The 16,741-nt window shown below is 33.0% G+C and overlaps 1 protein-coding gene across 13 annotated transcripts in view; it reads right to left on the bottom strand.

The window, feature by feature from the left end:
• LpR1 (Lipophorin receptor 1) overlaps window positions 1-16,741 on the bottom strand; it is a 1,438,611-nt gene that overhangs the window by 181,248 nt on the left and 1,240,622 nt on the right. For 12 of the 13 annotated variants that reach the window (XM_067758124.1, XM_067758130.1, XM_067758126.1 and 9 more), the window contains one exon: window positions 9,790-9,948. The exons of the other annotated variant lie outside the window; for it this stretch is intronic. In XM_067758124.1, coding sequence (XP_067614225.1) covers window positions 9,790-9,948 — 159 coding nt within the window. The remainder of the gene's footprint in view (window positions 1-9,789; window positions 9,949-16,741) is intronic. 13 annotated transcript variants of the gene reach the window in all.

The raw sequence follows: 16,741 nt of genomic DNA, 5'->3' as shown, positions 1-16,741 counted from the left end.
CAAAGAAGCTGCTTAGAACTAATTTTAATATAATTTTATAACAAAGGCGTCAATGAAATACAAACGTTTGAAATAAAATAAAAATATTTGGTGAAAACTAAAGCACTAAAGTTTATCTTCAAATGTATTTGTATACAATGTTGTAAAACTCCCTTTACAGCAAAAAAAAAAAAAAGAAAAGGTTAAACAATTCAATTTGGCTCAAGTGTCTCACTTTTGTTGGTTGTTCACTGATATTTGATGGTGGCTGAAGGCTTTTAGCAATTCTTCCGCATTTCGCACTTGACACTGTCGTGAGTATCGTATATTTTAACAGAAATTGTTGCTGAATTTGCTGTTGTAGTTTTAAGCATCTGCTCTTGTAATGCCAGATGTCAAAGGACGGTCGCAGACCAAGATGATGAATATGATTGTTGATGAGTGTTGTAGTCTGAATGGAACCAGTTGTATAGCTATATATTGTTGTTGCATTTGTTCTAAATTTTCTAATCAAACTCTTTGCTAAACTAAAAATTTAAATCTCCAAACTATATCTTTTTTTCTCAAAGCACTTTGAAAACTATTTCGAGGGTATTTTTGAGGGATGGAAAGTATTAATAACTTGCGATCAAAGCCAATTAATGTAGCATTTTACAAAAATGGTCCTAGACAGCACCCAAGAGCTTTACGACTACAGCGTAATTACATACCAAACAGCTGTATTCTCACTACTGACATAAATACAAACCTACGAGTTTACTGTTTGTCATTTAAAAAAAAAATGTATCAAGTTCTGTTGAACGAGCCTAAAGGTATTCTTCATAACTGGGATTTGAAAACAGATTGTTTATATATACCAAATTGTGTATGAAAGGAATATCAGCAAAAAGGTAATACTTAGGTTCAGAACGTACGATATCCTTCAACGGAGGAATGGGAAGAAGCCTTAAACAATGGCAGACGTATTACAATCTACACCGACGGCTCGAAAATGAAAAAGGGAACTGTAACTGGGATGTACTCAACACATCTAATTTAAGCCAATCATTCCGACTTCCTAACGCATGCAGTGTAACTCAGGCTGAGGTCTATGCAGAGACAGAGTAACAAAGCTCCTTCAAGATAGTGTGGTATCCGACACGGTCTTTGTTGACAGCCAAGCCAACTTAAGGGCATTAGAGTCCAACATAATAAAATCGGATATCGTGCGGAGGTGTGGAGCCTCTCTGGGTTCTATAAGCCATATCAATGTCTCCCCTTGCTGGGTTCCTAAGCACAATGGTATTGAAGTGCACAGCTCCGTCCGAGCACCGCTGGGTTATCTTCTGGGGAGGATCGAGGAATATGAGAACAGGGCAACGGACTTGCTATAGACCAACAGGGTTGGCTGCGAAGCCTCAAGATCCTTATGGCCATGCTTGGATAGGAAAGGCTTCCAGCTTCCTTCTCAAACTGAACAAATCCAAACAAGATTAGTGTTCATACGGGTGTCATCACAGGTCATTGTGCTCCAATACTCTGACGGTGGCGAATACCTACAAGCTCTCTCTGCAGAGCCTGTCAGGATGAGGAGGAAGGGGAGTCTATCTACCACTTTCACGCCCTCTTAACCTAACCTAACGTAACCTAGAGAAAAATAACGAGGCAGCAGCGGACCATTCGAATGGCTGAGTTGATCGAGGTATATGAGCCTTAGGTCTTCTCTCTTTAGAAATATGAGTAACTTTATGAGTCTGCAATGGTAGATTTTACACATAATCTTGGAAATTTTGCAGTCCAGCGCTTCTTTCCACGCATTTCCTTTTTCATGGATTATATTCTGACTCCTTTTGATATCTAGAAGCTTGAAAGCTTCCATTTATATCAGGGCACCGTGGAAATTAAAATAAAATACACAAAAATCCGCTAGATGGCGCACTGGCCGAAAAACGGCAAATTCATATGAAATTTAGAATTTTGGGATTGGATTTTAATTAACTTCAAGGTGTGCTCGTTAATAAAAATTTAACACATACGACAAAAGTTTCGCGCGGATTTCGATATTCAGAAAAAATGGTCCGATTAGACGGAGTCTTGCGGTAAATTTTAGAGATACTTTGACTGAACTGCAAACTTGAGGCCAAACACCCTATTGAGAAACCGATGACAATGCGTTGGAAAGGTGAACAATTCCCATAGGTGCCACAAGGGTCGAAATAATTAGAAAACTTATATGAGATTGAAATTTTTCGATCGATTTTTTTGTAACTTCCTGGACAGATATAAGCTTGAAATCTTTAACTTTTTTCCATGGGAGTGAAATAGCTATACAAAAAAGTTCTGCTAGGGGTCCACCGGTCAAGGTAAGTGAAAAATCGTCCGTAAGGGTAGAATGATTCAATTTTAATATTGAGCTAGAAAAATGAAATTTCTCACGTCATTTAGAGCAGCGAGACAACGTAATAAAAGGGGAAAATGTGATCATTACATGGTGCAATGTTCGAAATAATTAGGAAATTTATACGATAATTGGAATCTTTTGATTCTAAATAAATGCTGCACAACCATAGCAGCAATGTATGTAGATGAGACAGCAACTTAGAGCATTGACGACATTCACATGTACACAGGACACAACAGATGCAGCAGATGAGTGAAGTAAATAAGCAACTAGTCTAGAGCGCCGTTTCACGGAAAGTCTAGGTCCTGGGAAAACAGGGCACTGAGAGTATAAAAGCGGCGCAATCGAAATGGCGGTGAATCAGTTTGATTTTAAAACGTTGTAAGTGCAGTACGCGAATAATTGCAATTGTGAAGTTGTACTACCAGAGTAGTGCTGCAAATAAAGGCCATTTCTTAGCCAAAACATTTGAGTGTGTATATTCGACAGTTCAGTGATTCGAATGATAACAGAAGGTGCGGAGTTATAGAGAATTTTTTAAGGTTCACTTCACTATCATAAAAAGTTACGCTTGGCAGCGCACCCTTACTATAAAATTTTTTTCTTTATTAAACTTGCATTTAATGCTCATCAACAATTTCAAACCTTCTTATCAATAACATGACTACACCTTCTACTATAATTCTAAATAGTTGTACATGGACATTAACGCGGCAGTTAGGAGGGTCCTGTATTATATTGATTACCAACTTGTATGGTCTGTCGTTAATCGGCTACGTTTCCTGCTACTATTGAATTCACATTAATGGAAATAAGAAGCAAAAACGACAAGAGAACCAACAGTTATTTGTATTAATCATCGCTGTTGCAATTAGGTTTCACTTCAATGCGTCAACATGAAACAGTTACCTCAGTATTGCCATTCTATCTTGATTAGTCTGTTTCTGTTGCTCTTATAAGTTGTATATCTAGATATATACGTCCATATATATGTCGATGTAAAGTGCATACATACCTACATTTGTATATATAAGTAAATGTTGAGAAGCATTGTAACATCATTATGATTAACGTTGCAAGGATAACAGCTGACAGACAGTTGACTAATGTTTAGCACTACTTGGTGTTGTAGATAGTACGGGATAAAGTTTACGGGAAATGTACGAAGTTGAACAGCGGTGAAATGTGTAAACGGTATGTTTGTTTTTGTAGTGTATTACATGACAATAGAAGGGATTGTAACCAGCATATCTTTATCATAATTTTTAAGTGAAAATTTAAATACGTGATTATAATGATGCCTTTAGATTTATTGATACTTCGTTTTGGCAGATTATACTCGTGGCCTTGATTATCTTAACACCATGATATTTTTCTCAATTTTCCAGGAAACAAAAACAATTCCAGGAATATATTTAGCCAATCTTTTTTTTAAACAATTTTTCCCTTTAAGAAAAAATATACCATAACAATAAAAATAAATAAATGTAAGGTGCGATAACCTCCAAAGAGATCTAAGGCCGAGCTTCTCTTCCAACTTGCGTCGTGCTCCTATTGATTTTCCCTACAAATTGGGTGGACGGGACCTACATGTTTTATGCCGACTCCGAGCGGCATCTGCAAGGCAGATGAGTTTTCACTGAGAGCTTTTCATGGCAGAAATACACTCGGCGCGCTTGCCAAACACTGCCGAGGGGCGAGCCCGCTTAGAAAAATTTTCTTCTAATGAAAAACTTTATTTCTAAAATTTTGATGTTGCTTTGCCCGTGGTGCGAACCCAGGGCATACGGTGTGGTAGGCGGAGCACGCTACCATCACACCACGGTGGCCGCCCATCATAACAATAGTAAGATAAAATAATTGTCGATTCAAACTCGCGATATTTCTATTACATTTTGCTGTAAAATCTATTACACTCTGCCACAAATTACGATAGGACAGGGAACGTATGTCGCAATAACAATGTTGCCGATCATACGATCAGTTACGTAAGCTTCTCCCATAGGATTGGCGAATCGATCACGGAAAACACAATAAGGGCTTAGCATGTAGTTAGCTTAATTTTCTTAGGCCCTGTTTTTCAGTAGTTGGTTAAGCTATGCTTAAACTAAAATTGTTTAAAGTCTAGTCAAATTCAAACTCCAGTTAAACTACTGAGCAGTTTTTCATTCACAGTTTAAGGCCGCCTTTGGGGTACGCATTTTTGTATGGTACCATTGGCTTTTTTATTATCTAGATAATTTGTAACTACGCCAACAGCTGGATTTTGTTTACCCAACAAACATGGAAATAATATTTCTCCAGCGAAATATATATCTGTTGGCCATAGTGTATAAACTATAGCTGAATGGGTTGCGGTGAATAGTATACACACCCCATATGCAGAGGTAATACATAGGGGTAGTATAGAGGTGAAACATGGACACCCATCTCAGCTGCATCTGAGTATAATGCGTTTTGAAATTTAGGAGTACTAATTTTCTGCACAGAAATTTCAGAAGTGTAGATAAAGTTTAACGCATAGCAGTCCATATAAAGTTTCAGTGTATATGTATATAGCTGTAAAAAGAACACAGCTATTATTTAATTATTCCTAAACCAGATAGTTCTCGAGTTGATATGTAACTTCGTTCAACAATCCCCATTCAACCTTTGAGAAATTTTGTAAAATTTAGAGTTCTCGAGTTGATCTCCAACGTTATTATCATTATCGAATCATTATCCGACCTTTGAGGGATTTTGGCAAATTTACAGTTCTCAAATCAATATGCAACACATTTCTCGAGTTGATATCGAGTTGAGGTGGAGTTGAAAAAAATCTCCAAAGGTGGTAGCACCAAAACCAGTACATATTTATTGTGAGAAATAAACACCTGGTTGATAGCAGTAATGAAGCGTAATTAATCAAAAATAAATTACATATGTTTTATTTATTTTCGTGAAAATACTGTAGTATGGAATCTTACATTTGAGTCCAGTTAGAGAACCACAAGTTGGGAATTAAATATTTTCAACTTAAGTAACAGCTATAAAACGAAAACAATTGTCTAAGTAGTATCATTTTTTGCTTTACAAAATGCTATGATTCTCGAATTGAGCCACTATTTCGAAAGAACTCTTGAGATTTTAGAAATATGCCTAGTTATCAACATGAGCTCAAATGCTACTCAAGCCCAAATGCTTATTATATTTGATGCCTATTCAAACGAACGCAAATAACTGAGAGGTTAGCTAGAGTTTAACCCTACCAGAATAATTTTAAGCGTAGTTTAAGTGACAAACTCAGTTGAACTTGTACTGAAAAACCGGGCCTTAATTGTTTATGCTGGGATATGAAACTTTGCGCACAATGTCATTAAGGTATCTTTAAACTACAACCGTGAAACATTTAAATAAAAAATAAAAAATACATATTTAATTAAATATGATAAGTAACTTACTTACCTTCTGCTAAAATCAATCAAATAAATCAAGGTTAAAGAATATATGAAATAAAACACTTATAACGCTAATAAAGTTGAGTACGATTTCAAAAGCACTCACAAATTAATAAAACGAACATGAACAAGCAATTAGAAACAATAACTTAAATTAGATCAACTTCAAACAAAAATTTTTTAATAACAAAACATACAAAATAAGAAAACAAACAACAATCGAAAGACTGATTAAACTTTGATTAGTGTTAGCAACAAAAGCTTCAAGTTGACTGGAAAAGTATAAGCAAGAAGACGATAAGTATCATTAAAAACAAATGTAGATAGATTAATGAAGGAATGTTACAGACAAACAGAAAATCAACTCAAAACGAAACCAGAGAAAATTAACGATGTCACCAGTAACCAAATGAAAGTAGTAATGAAACAAAAGAATATAAATAAAAACCAAATTGTTGTAAAGACAAAAAGGTAATAAAATGCAATAAATTGATGAATTTTATGAATACTAATTCAAAGGTTTCGTGTTTGTGGAAAGAAAACACCGCAAAAGCAACCGTTATAAGTGCAAGACTAGGAGAGGATATATATAGCCAAATGTTTTGTAAGCGGTTAAAACACAAACACTAAGCAAAAATACAGTGATGTTCTCTGAAGTAGAGCCAGGCACGTTGAAAATCCTCTAACTGAATGAATAAATCAAATCAAAAAACAACCGATAGATAAAATGTTTAAACAGGCCGGTAAGTAACATGTATGGTATATATTGGAACGATTTTCCGTCATCCCTTGTAAAATTTTCGTTCTGATCTGTTGTTGTCCTTTGTCTTGTATTTATAGTTCGTAGGTGCAAGCAATTATTATTTATGTGTATGTGCTGTGTGTTCATTCAGTACCGAGGGTGGTCTTTACTGATCGATTTGTATGGCTGACTGAGGTAGGTAAAAATATAAAATATCGTGTCAGAAATTGTGTTTATCTGTTCGTTTATGATTCTACCGTCGAATGTTTTCTGTTTGTAGATTTCCATGTTTTCGAGTAAGTTCAGACGTCGGCCTTTTGCTTGTATGTGAAGGACCATGACTGTTTTATTGATATTTGCTGGGGAACATTCTTTTTCGAGCATGTGTATCACGAAGTTGGACGCTGGTTTTCTGTTTGGATTCCGTGTTTTTTTGTTGTATTCTCTAATGAGTTCTCTGAATCTCGTTCTTATTTGTCGTCCTATTTGTGCTATGTAACTGTATTGGCATCCGCAGGTAAGCTTGTATACGCGTAAACGGATCCTCTGAGTTAGTGTTAGTTCGTAGTTTTCGCCCTAGATTGTTCGATGTTTTGAACGCTGTGTTAATGTTGTTACTTTTAATAAAGTTTGTCAATTTATATGTTGCTTTTCCAGTATATGCCATAGTCGTCTAGGTGTTATTATTTTCTTTTTAATTATTTCTCTTTTGGTTCTCAATATATGTGTTAAATCGTGACGCAATAAAACCAGATAAGTTAAATCAGTAGTACATAAACAAAAACTCTACGGCACTCATAATCCGGCTATGAATTTTAAAGTAGTAGGGAGGAAAAATTGTTTGTACTATTTTGCTACTTTTTTACTCTTAGTAATGTAATGTGCGAAAAAATTCAAACTTGATATATCTCTACATTGGAAACCGGAACATGAAATAAAATAGAAAAACTTGGAAGAAGAAGTAGAGGAAGTTGGAGGGTAGTTGGAAAGTGAAGATAAAAAGAAGAGAAGTGAGAGTAAATGTCAGAATAAGAGTAATGATTTGAGACAAAGTGGTGGAAAGAGGTTATCTGGAAGATTAAGGATAAGGATAAAATTAACAATAGTATTGGAAGTACGATTTGAATAAGAGCAAGAGTGGAAATAGTAAAAAAAGCGGAACATTTACGGAAAAATGAAAGGGAATTTGTGTGAGTTGACTAAGGTCAACTAGAAAATGCAGAGGGAAGAGGAAATAAGAAAAGAAGAAGGTTAGACAGAAGAGAGGTACGTGGATAGATAGATAAAGTCAGAACAATGTCTGCGGGCTTTCATTATACGGCTATGAGTATTTCATTTGTGTATAAATGTTTCTAGGGTTATCCAGAGCTGTTTAAAATAAAGTTCTGTTAAGCCACAGATTTAGTTTTTGTCTTCAGACGAATTTATAAGCTCTGTTTTTTGAATCATCATCACTATATATTTTTATATCAGCCACCTCAACCCTTGGTTTACGTAAATAAAGGCAGGGTCTTAGGATCATGTAACCTCAAACACAAGTTTTCATATTACAAGCCTACACATCCGCAGACTCATAACATTGTTTCATATCGTGAGTGATTTCATTAATGTCAGCCGTATGCTTCCATATTTCTTAGTTGTGGACAATGAGATACTCTGAAGATCCAGACATTCAGTTATGTTGACTAAAACTTTCCATTTTCTCGCAGGAAAAGAAAATAAAGCCTCCCACAGAAAGAAACAAAAAAACATAGACCACAGGTAATATACTCCAGTACATTACTTCAAATGTCACAAAGGCATGAATGTAGTATTTTTTTTATGATAATGGAAAAATCAATGCCGCAGATAAGTCGATAAACAACACTTAAGTTTATGAGTGGGGTTTGTTATATGCGACTCCATCTCCATTTTGTAATATTGACTTCACCTGTCTGGTTTATTGCATCATGGGATATATTAATATAATAGAAAAATGGAGTCAGGTGTAATTCCTTAACTTAAGTCTTTTTCTGTGACGTTAGTCTTTGAGTTTTCTTCCAGGTTATTACAAATGGATGAAATGTAATGAATTTTAGCTGGGTATATGTTCGATTATCCTAATTTTTCAGGGAGGCGTGCTTTTCTCGTCTCCCAAGTTACTCCTAATCCGTTGAATACCTGTCTATGAATTCTTATAAGATTACCATCCAAAACCTATGACGGCCAACCTAGAATATCTATGGTTTAAATTTTGGGCAACTACCCAACTCGTTTTGATTCTTTTCCTGCTTGGATACACAGCAAAGCGGTATATTAAGCTCTGCGAGTCGCAGTAAAGTATTTGGCATAAACTTGAAGAGAAATATGAGAAAATAGTGTTTGCGAATAAACGGTGACCATTTTGGATCTAACTGATTGGCCAGTAATCATAGCCCCATAATGGTATAGAATTGATGCATTAAAATTGTGAAACTTGTAGCGAAAGTATGAGGATTTTGACTGGATTGAAACTGAAACCACGCTATGATATTCGGTGTTTACTATGACGTTTATATAAATACCTCAGCAGGATAACCAGCTCATACTAATGAGTCAACAAGGAAAACGAGCAAAAGACTCGTTCTGGGAGGAAAAATTAAAATCTTTGAGTTTAATGGATTTATTGTTATAAAAATCACTCTCGCGTTCAGATAATTGCGCAGTTAAAAGAATACTTGGCGATGCGACTAAGGGCGCATCGCTGCCACCTCTTGTGAGCAACTATGGGAATATGAGGGCAGTTATAGAACAGCCGTCACAAATGCTAATGGACACCCGATCAAATATTGTAGTCAAATCGAGTATCTTACATCAATTTCTATTAAAAATTTTGTAGAATTTCAAGCAGTCACAAAACTGGACACGATTAAGGCTACGCAGTTTCTCCTTCCACTATTTTAGCTCACACTCATATTAGGACACTACATCAAATTTTTTATTTCCTAGGTTTCGACTTTATAAGCTGAGTTGATGTGTTGATGTTAAGCCTACAGATATAACTTTTGTGCCTGTTAGTAAAAATATTTGAATCCATAGTTGCCTTAAATTTTCTATTGTTACAATTTTGATAGTGGGTGACTCTATTTCATAGGCCATCACTGTATGTAACAGAAAAAGTGAAAGGAAAATTTGTGTAAACGATTTGCTTTGCTTTGTGGGTGCGTGTGTAAGTAATTGTTATTCACAGCTGTTAGCGAACGAACACATTATTATTTTTTTTGTAACCATACCCTCTGTAGCAAATGTTTGCCCGGATTCTGTTGTAGTTTGGTAAGTATCATTATTGTTGATGCTATTATTTGTAGGAACCTGGGTTTTTGCAGTTTTGGACTTCTTTGGTGAATTTCTGCGACGAGTTTGCGGCGGCGCTAATGTTGATTTGAAATTAGCTATTTTAATTTCATTTCATATAGTTGTTCAGTTATAAGAAAGCATTAGCAAATTTTGAAACAAGTACGTTGTTGCGCCCAGTTGGTTTGGTTTGGGGGTGTGGAGTAAACAGAAAACGTTTGAAAAGAAAATATATTGGTTAAATTATAAGCAGATAATACAAAGAAATATTGTTGTTGTAAATAATATGAAAGAATATAGTGTATAAGAATATGAAATAATAAAAAACAATTAAAAAAAAACAGCCTGAATTTCATCTCCAAAAAATCATTAAATATTCTAAATTAAGAACTTGAATTATAATAATAAAAGAAAAAACAAAATTAATGTTGCTTCGACCGGTACTTGAACCCGGGATATGCAGGGTGAAAGGCGTTTTATGCTACCATCACTCTAATGTCGCTTTCTGGTGACATCTGCCATAACTGAATACAACGAACAACAGCGTTGATTCTATAATAGCTCGCAGTAAGGTGAGAAGAGGCACGCCACAGGTGGTTGTTCTTTCTCCCCTACTTTGGATCGCGGTAATGAGAGACCCACTTTAGGACCTTGAGGCTAGAGTCCGTCAAGTGCAGGCTTAGGTATGCCGATTTCCCGGCAATTCTCGTAAGTCGAAAATTTCGGATTACACTGAGGTATGTCTCACAGGGTTACCTCGGTGTTGTTGCCAGGAGGCCCTAATACGGACAAGCTGTCAAACTTGGCAAAACAGAGCTCATTTTCTTTACGAGTAGGTACATTTCTGAGTTAAGACTACCTTCTATTGCAGACGTACCGCTAATTATGTCTGACAGGGTTAAAATGTCATGGCATTATTCTTGAAAGCAAGTTGTCATGGAAGTTTAATGTGTAGAATAGCGCAAAGAAGGCTTCGTTTGACTTGTACTGCTATCGAGGGTCAATTGGAAAATGATGGGTGCTTTCTCCAAAGGTGATACATGGAATGTATGATATGCTGGTGAAGCTGGTTCTTTTCCAAGTACGACTTCATCCCTGACAGGACATATTATTGTACGCGGGCTTCCGCTCATTTTGCCACATCCACCAAAAAATGTTAGATTAATCTTTTAGGCTAAGTATTGATCCGCCAGTGATGACTTTGGGGTCCGGCTGGCCCCTTGATCCCTTCTTCTAGATAGGTGGCCTCGAGCCAGTTGAGCAAATGCTTGACTGATACCATCTCTTGTCATGTTATGAGGTCTTTCTAGCCCGTTATTGTCTCCCTCAAGCAATCGGTGAATATCAACAAAGCAAAATAATTCTTTATGGGGTTTTACAGTTTGTTCGTGGAACAGACTTCTGGTGAAACTCAGGACACTTTTAACTAGCGTTTAGCCACATTCAGTCTATTTTGGGTTTTAGTTGACTAGCAAGTTATACGTAGGATACATTTAGTCTAAGAGTGGTCAAAATATATCAGCCCAAGTTAGACCTTTTATAATGTCTTGATACCGATTCCTTCCATTCTTCATCATACCTAGCACCTTTATGGCTTATAAGCTTGCGAAGTTTTCCCCATAAGCTTTGAGCTAGCTGGATAGGTACCTTTGAGCTTAAATGTTGCCAGATTTTGGCTAGAGTGAGTGCACCACGTAATGTTTTTGAAAATTTTCCTATACATATCTGCTCAAAAATGAACCAAGCTCGTTTTGATATTCAAATTATATCGACAGCCAGTATAGTGTTAACTACTTTGTACTCTTTACTTTAATTTTTAAAATAATTTTAATTGAGTTTTCGTGTTAACTTAAAATTTTGAATAACTTCAAAAAAAGAAAATTCTAATTAGTTAGAAAATATCTAAACTTAAAAATAAACAAAATATAAATTTTTAAAAACAAAATCAAAATAAAAGGTTTTTTAAATATCAACTTGAATGTTGATATATTGGCGATCCTACCAACGGACCTAAAATTATTTGAACGTGCATACTTGTACAACGAATTTGGACTTAAATTAACGTTGTTAAATGCAGAACTAGTGAATTATAGATGTTAGTGTGACTATAATTATCACATACATGTGCTTACACAATGATACGGAAATGTGATTAAAGAAAAGCCAGATCATTAAGGCAGTGATTAGTTTAAAACTCAAAAACTATTTTATATAGGAATTTGATTAACAGAAACATATTCTAAAATAAACTAAAAATGTGTATAGTGTAAAAACATCTAAAATAATTTAGACTATTATTTACAAAATAGTTTATGTGCAAAATTTTCGCTTCAATATCATTAAATTAATTGAACAAGAATCTTTAAATTTTTAATACAATAGTGAACAAAAATAAAACAAAATTAAATTCTCTACTATTACAATACAATATCTATCAACAATCCATTATAATGTACATTGCCTGAATTGCTTCAACTTCTCAAGGACTGTGCTGGTGATTTGGTGTTTGTCAAGAATCAACTAACTAAAGTACCAGCATTTGTATCTCTATTTACACGCCTTACTTTGCTGAATTTGTCATGCAATCAACTTTCCGATCTGCCGAAAGAATTGGGTGTCTGAATACTACGCGCTGAAGAATTAACTAAATAAAAAATTTAATAAATAGCACTATTGAAATTCTTGTGCATGTAATTTAACTATATTTGTGTTCCCTATATATTTGTGAACAAGAAGCAATACAACAACATTCTGTGCAAATTTCATATAACAGTCGCTGTAAATTATATATACGAAACATTAAAACAAAGAATAAATGTTGAAAATCAAATTAAAAACATAAAAAACTCTAAAAACGTGTGTGTAAACAAAATTAAAACATTTACAACCTAATACTCTTAAAAGCAGCGATTGGGTTATCCAAACCACAACAACAATTTTGCACGCAATACACACAAGAACAGATTTAAAATGAAGACATCACGATGAAAATTAAGAGATTTACAAATAAAACAACAAAGCCATTGCATATTTTAAAAGCATTACGATATCAAACAATCCAGATATTAATTTCAAGATATTTTTTAAACAATCATCAATCAACTACTTATTAATTTTAATATTTTTTTATTAAATTTAATTTTATGTAAGTATAATTTTTATTCTAATATTAAATTTAAAATTTTTCAATTATAATTTAAATTAAAATTTTAAACCTTTTAACTTTCAAATTTATTTAAGATTATTTTTATATTTTAACAATTATTTAAATTTACTTATTTTTTATATAAAATTAAATATTTTATTTAAATTGTTAACTCCCTTTCCAAAAAAAATCTTAAGTATTTCCTAATTTTCAAATTTTTCATTTTATTTTATTTTTTTTTTTTTTTTCATATGGTACTACGTTCACCAATACGAACTCGTAAATTTACAAATGCAGAAAATCAAAATATCAACCATACAAATAACATCATGACTCACAATACAACTCAAAATTCTAACATTAATACAACACAAAATACTTCAACACAAGATAACTTTACAAATTTTCCTTCTACTAAATCTATTAAATTACCACAATTTTGGCAAGATTGTCCTGATGCCTGGTTTTTGCTTGTTGAAGGACAATTTGAAATTAACAATATCAATGATGATAATTTAAAATTTCAAAATGTTCTAATTACTCTTCAACGAGATACTATATCTAAAATTTTAGATGTTATTAACCCTCCTCCTCTTTTTAATAAATATGATACAATCAAAAAAATTATATGTGAAAGATTTTCTCTTAGCGAAGAAAAACGATTAGAACAATTATTTTCAAAAACTGAACTTGGTGATCGTTCACCATCTGAATTATTCAGATTTATGAAATCACTTATAGGTTCTGACTCCATAGTTAGCCAAGACTTACTCTTTAAATTGTGGATTCGTAAATTACCACAAGAAATACAAATTCATTTGACTTCCAATAATAATCAAAACAGAGGTGAAATTATTATTTTAGCTGACAAACTTTTTGATTTAATCAATAAACCTCATTCTTCCAAATCTCCTGTAGTCTCAAATATAAATAATAATATTTTAGAACAATGCGTTAAAAATTTAACTGAATTAACTACGGCTATTTATCAAAATTTAAATAAAATTTCTAATGATATTAATCAATTATATATTCGTTCAAGATCTAAAGATAGAAATAGATCTAAATCTCGAAATTTTTCAAGATCCAGAAATTTTTCAAACAATCATAATTTTAATTTGCAAACAAATATTTGTTGGTATCACAAAAAATTTAAGAATAACGCTCTTAAATGTATACCTCCATGCAATTTTAATCAAAATCACAATTCAAATTACGAACAAAATTTAAACTGAAACGATCCATTATGACGGTGACGGATAATGGAACTATTATTAAACCTACTCGTCGCCTATTCATATTTGATAAATTCAATAAACTTAATTTTCTTATCGATACAGGTGCAGTTGTATCAGTTATTCCTTTTTCTAAATTTAAGATTTATAAAAGAAATTCGGATCTTACTTTGACCGCAGCAAACGGTTCTTCAATTGAAAATTTCGGTACAAAACTACTTAAAATTGATTTAGGTTTAAGAAGAGATTTTGAATTTCCATTCATTATTGCGAATATTGATACACCAATTTTAGGAGCAAACTTTTTAGAAAAATTCGGAATTATTGTCAATATTAAAAATAAAGAAATAATGGATTCTACTACAAAAATTAAAGTTACTGGATCTTCTGGATTTTCTGATATTTTCTCACTCAAAATTCCTATTGTCGAAAATAAGTTTTCAAAATTACTTAATGAATTTCCATCTATTACCTGTGAACCAGATTATACTAAAAAAGTTAAACACCATACGGTTCACAGGATAGAAACAAAAGGTATTTTACCATTTTCGAAACCCAGACGTCTTGATCCAATCAAACTTAAAATTGCTAAAGCTGAATTTGAATTTTTAGTTAAAACGGGTATATGCAGACCCTCAAATTCTCCTATTGCATCTCCACTTCATCTCGTTCCTAAAAAAGAACCAAATGATTGGAGACCTTGCGGAGACTATCGAAGACTTAATTTTATTACTACACCAGATCGGTATCCTTTACCACATATTCACGATTTAACAATTGATTTAAAAAACAAACAATTTTTTTCCAAAATTGATCTTGTGCGTGCTTACCACCAAATTCCAATGGCAGAAGAAGACATTCATAAAACTGCAATAACTACCCCTTTTGGAATGTTTGAATTCGTAAGAATGCCTTTCGGTTTACGAAACAGTGCTCAAACTTTCCAACGCTTTATTAATGAAGTATTTTCTGATTTCGATTTTGTATTTACATACATTGATGACATTCTTATTACCAGTGATAATGAAGATCAACATATAAATCATTTAAAATCAGTTTTCAAAAGACTTGAAGAATATAATTTAAATATCAAACCTTCAAAATGTACTCTCGGTGTAAATAAATTAAATTTTTTAAGTTACGAAATTTCAGGCGAAGGTATTAAACCATCTTTAGATAGAATTGAAATCATAACAAATTTTGAAAAACCAATTTCTATAAATAAATTACAAAAATTTTTAGGTATGATAAATTACTATCACAGATATATTAAAATGTTAGCAACAGAACTTAGTCCTCTGCATGAAATGTTAACACATGCAATTAAAAACAAACTCAAACAATTAAATTGGACAAATGAAACCACAACAGCTTTCGAAAATGTTAAAAAACTTTTTGCTAAAAATACTTTACTTACACATTTCGACAAAAATGGTACTTTATCATTAGCAGTAGATGCATCAAATGTTGCTATTGGAGCAGTTCTTCAACAAACTAGCAATAATATACTAGAACCCTTAGCTTATTTTTCAAGAAAACTAACTACAACAGAAACTAAATATTCAACATTTGATCGTGAACTTTTGGCAATTTATAATTCAATTAAACATTTTAAACATTTTCTTGAAGGTAGAACTTTTACAATTTATACTGATCATAAACCTTTAATTCATGTTCTAAATTCTAAAGTAGATAGATCTCCTCGTCAACTACGTCATCTTGAATATATTGCTCAATTTACAAATGATATTCAATATATACGTGGAAAAGACAACATAGTTGCCGACACACTTTCCCGTATTCCAGAAATAAATGCAATTTCAACTCAAGATATAAATTTAGAAACTTTATATAAAGAACAGCAAACTGATAGATTTTTACAAAAAACCATTTCTGATCAAAATTCTAAAAATAATTTAAAAGAAATTCATATTCCAGTTATTAATTTAAATATATGGTGTGATGTTTCTCTACAACCTTTTCGACCTTATGTTCCACATTCTATGAGAAGAATTATATTTGACAAAATTCACTCATTATCTCATCCAAGTATAAGAACAACTAGAAAATTAATTCAAAATAAATATTATTGGCCTAACATGCGTAAAGAAATTAACGATTGGACTTCATCTTGCATCAATTGTCAAAAATCCAAAATTTCAAGACATACTAAATCTCCTATTCAAAAAATTCAAATACCATCAGGTCGTTTTGAACATATTCATATGGATATTGTTGGACCTCTTCCAGTTTCAAATGAAAATTGTTATATTTTAACAATTGTTGATAGATTTTCACGTTGGCCTGAAGCTTATCCACTTAAAGATATTTCAACAAATACTATAGTAAAAACTTTTATTCAAAATTATATACCACGATTTGGTATACCATTGAATATTACAGTAGATCAAGGTTCACAATTCACCTCAAAATTTTTTACGGAATTAACTAAACTTTTAGGTTCTCATAAAATTCATACATCTCCTTACCATCCCCAAGCAAATGGCATGA

Source organism: Eurosta solidaginis, chromosome 1 (assembly GCF_040869045.1).
Source record: "Eurosta solidaginis isolate ZX-2024a chromosome 1, ASM4086904v1, whole genome shotgun sequence".
Classification (NCBI taxonomy): domain Eukaryota; kingdom Metazoa; phylum Arthropoda; class Insecta; order Diptera; family Tephritidae; genus Eurosta; species Eurosta solidaginis.
This window is presented reverse-complemented; position numbering and strand designations above follow the sequence as displayed.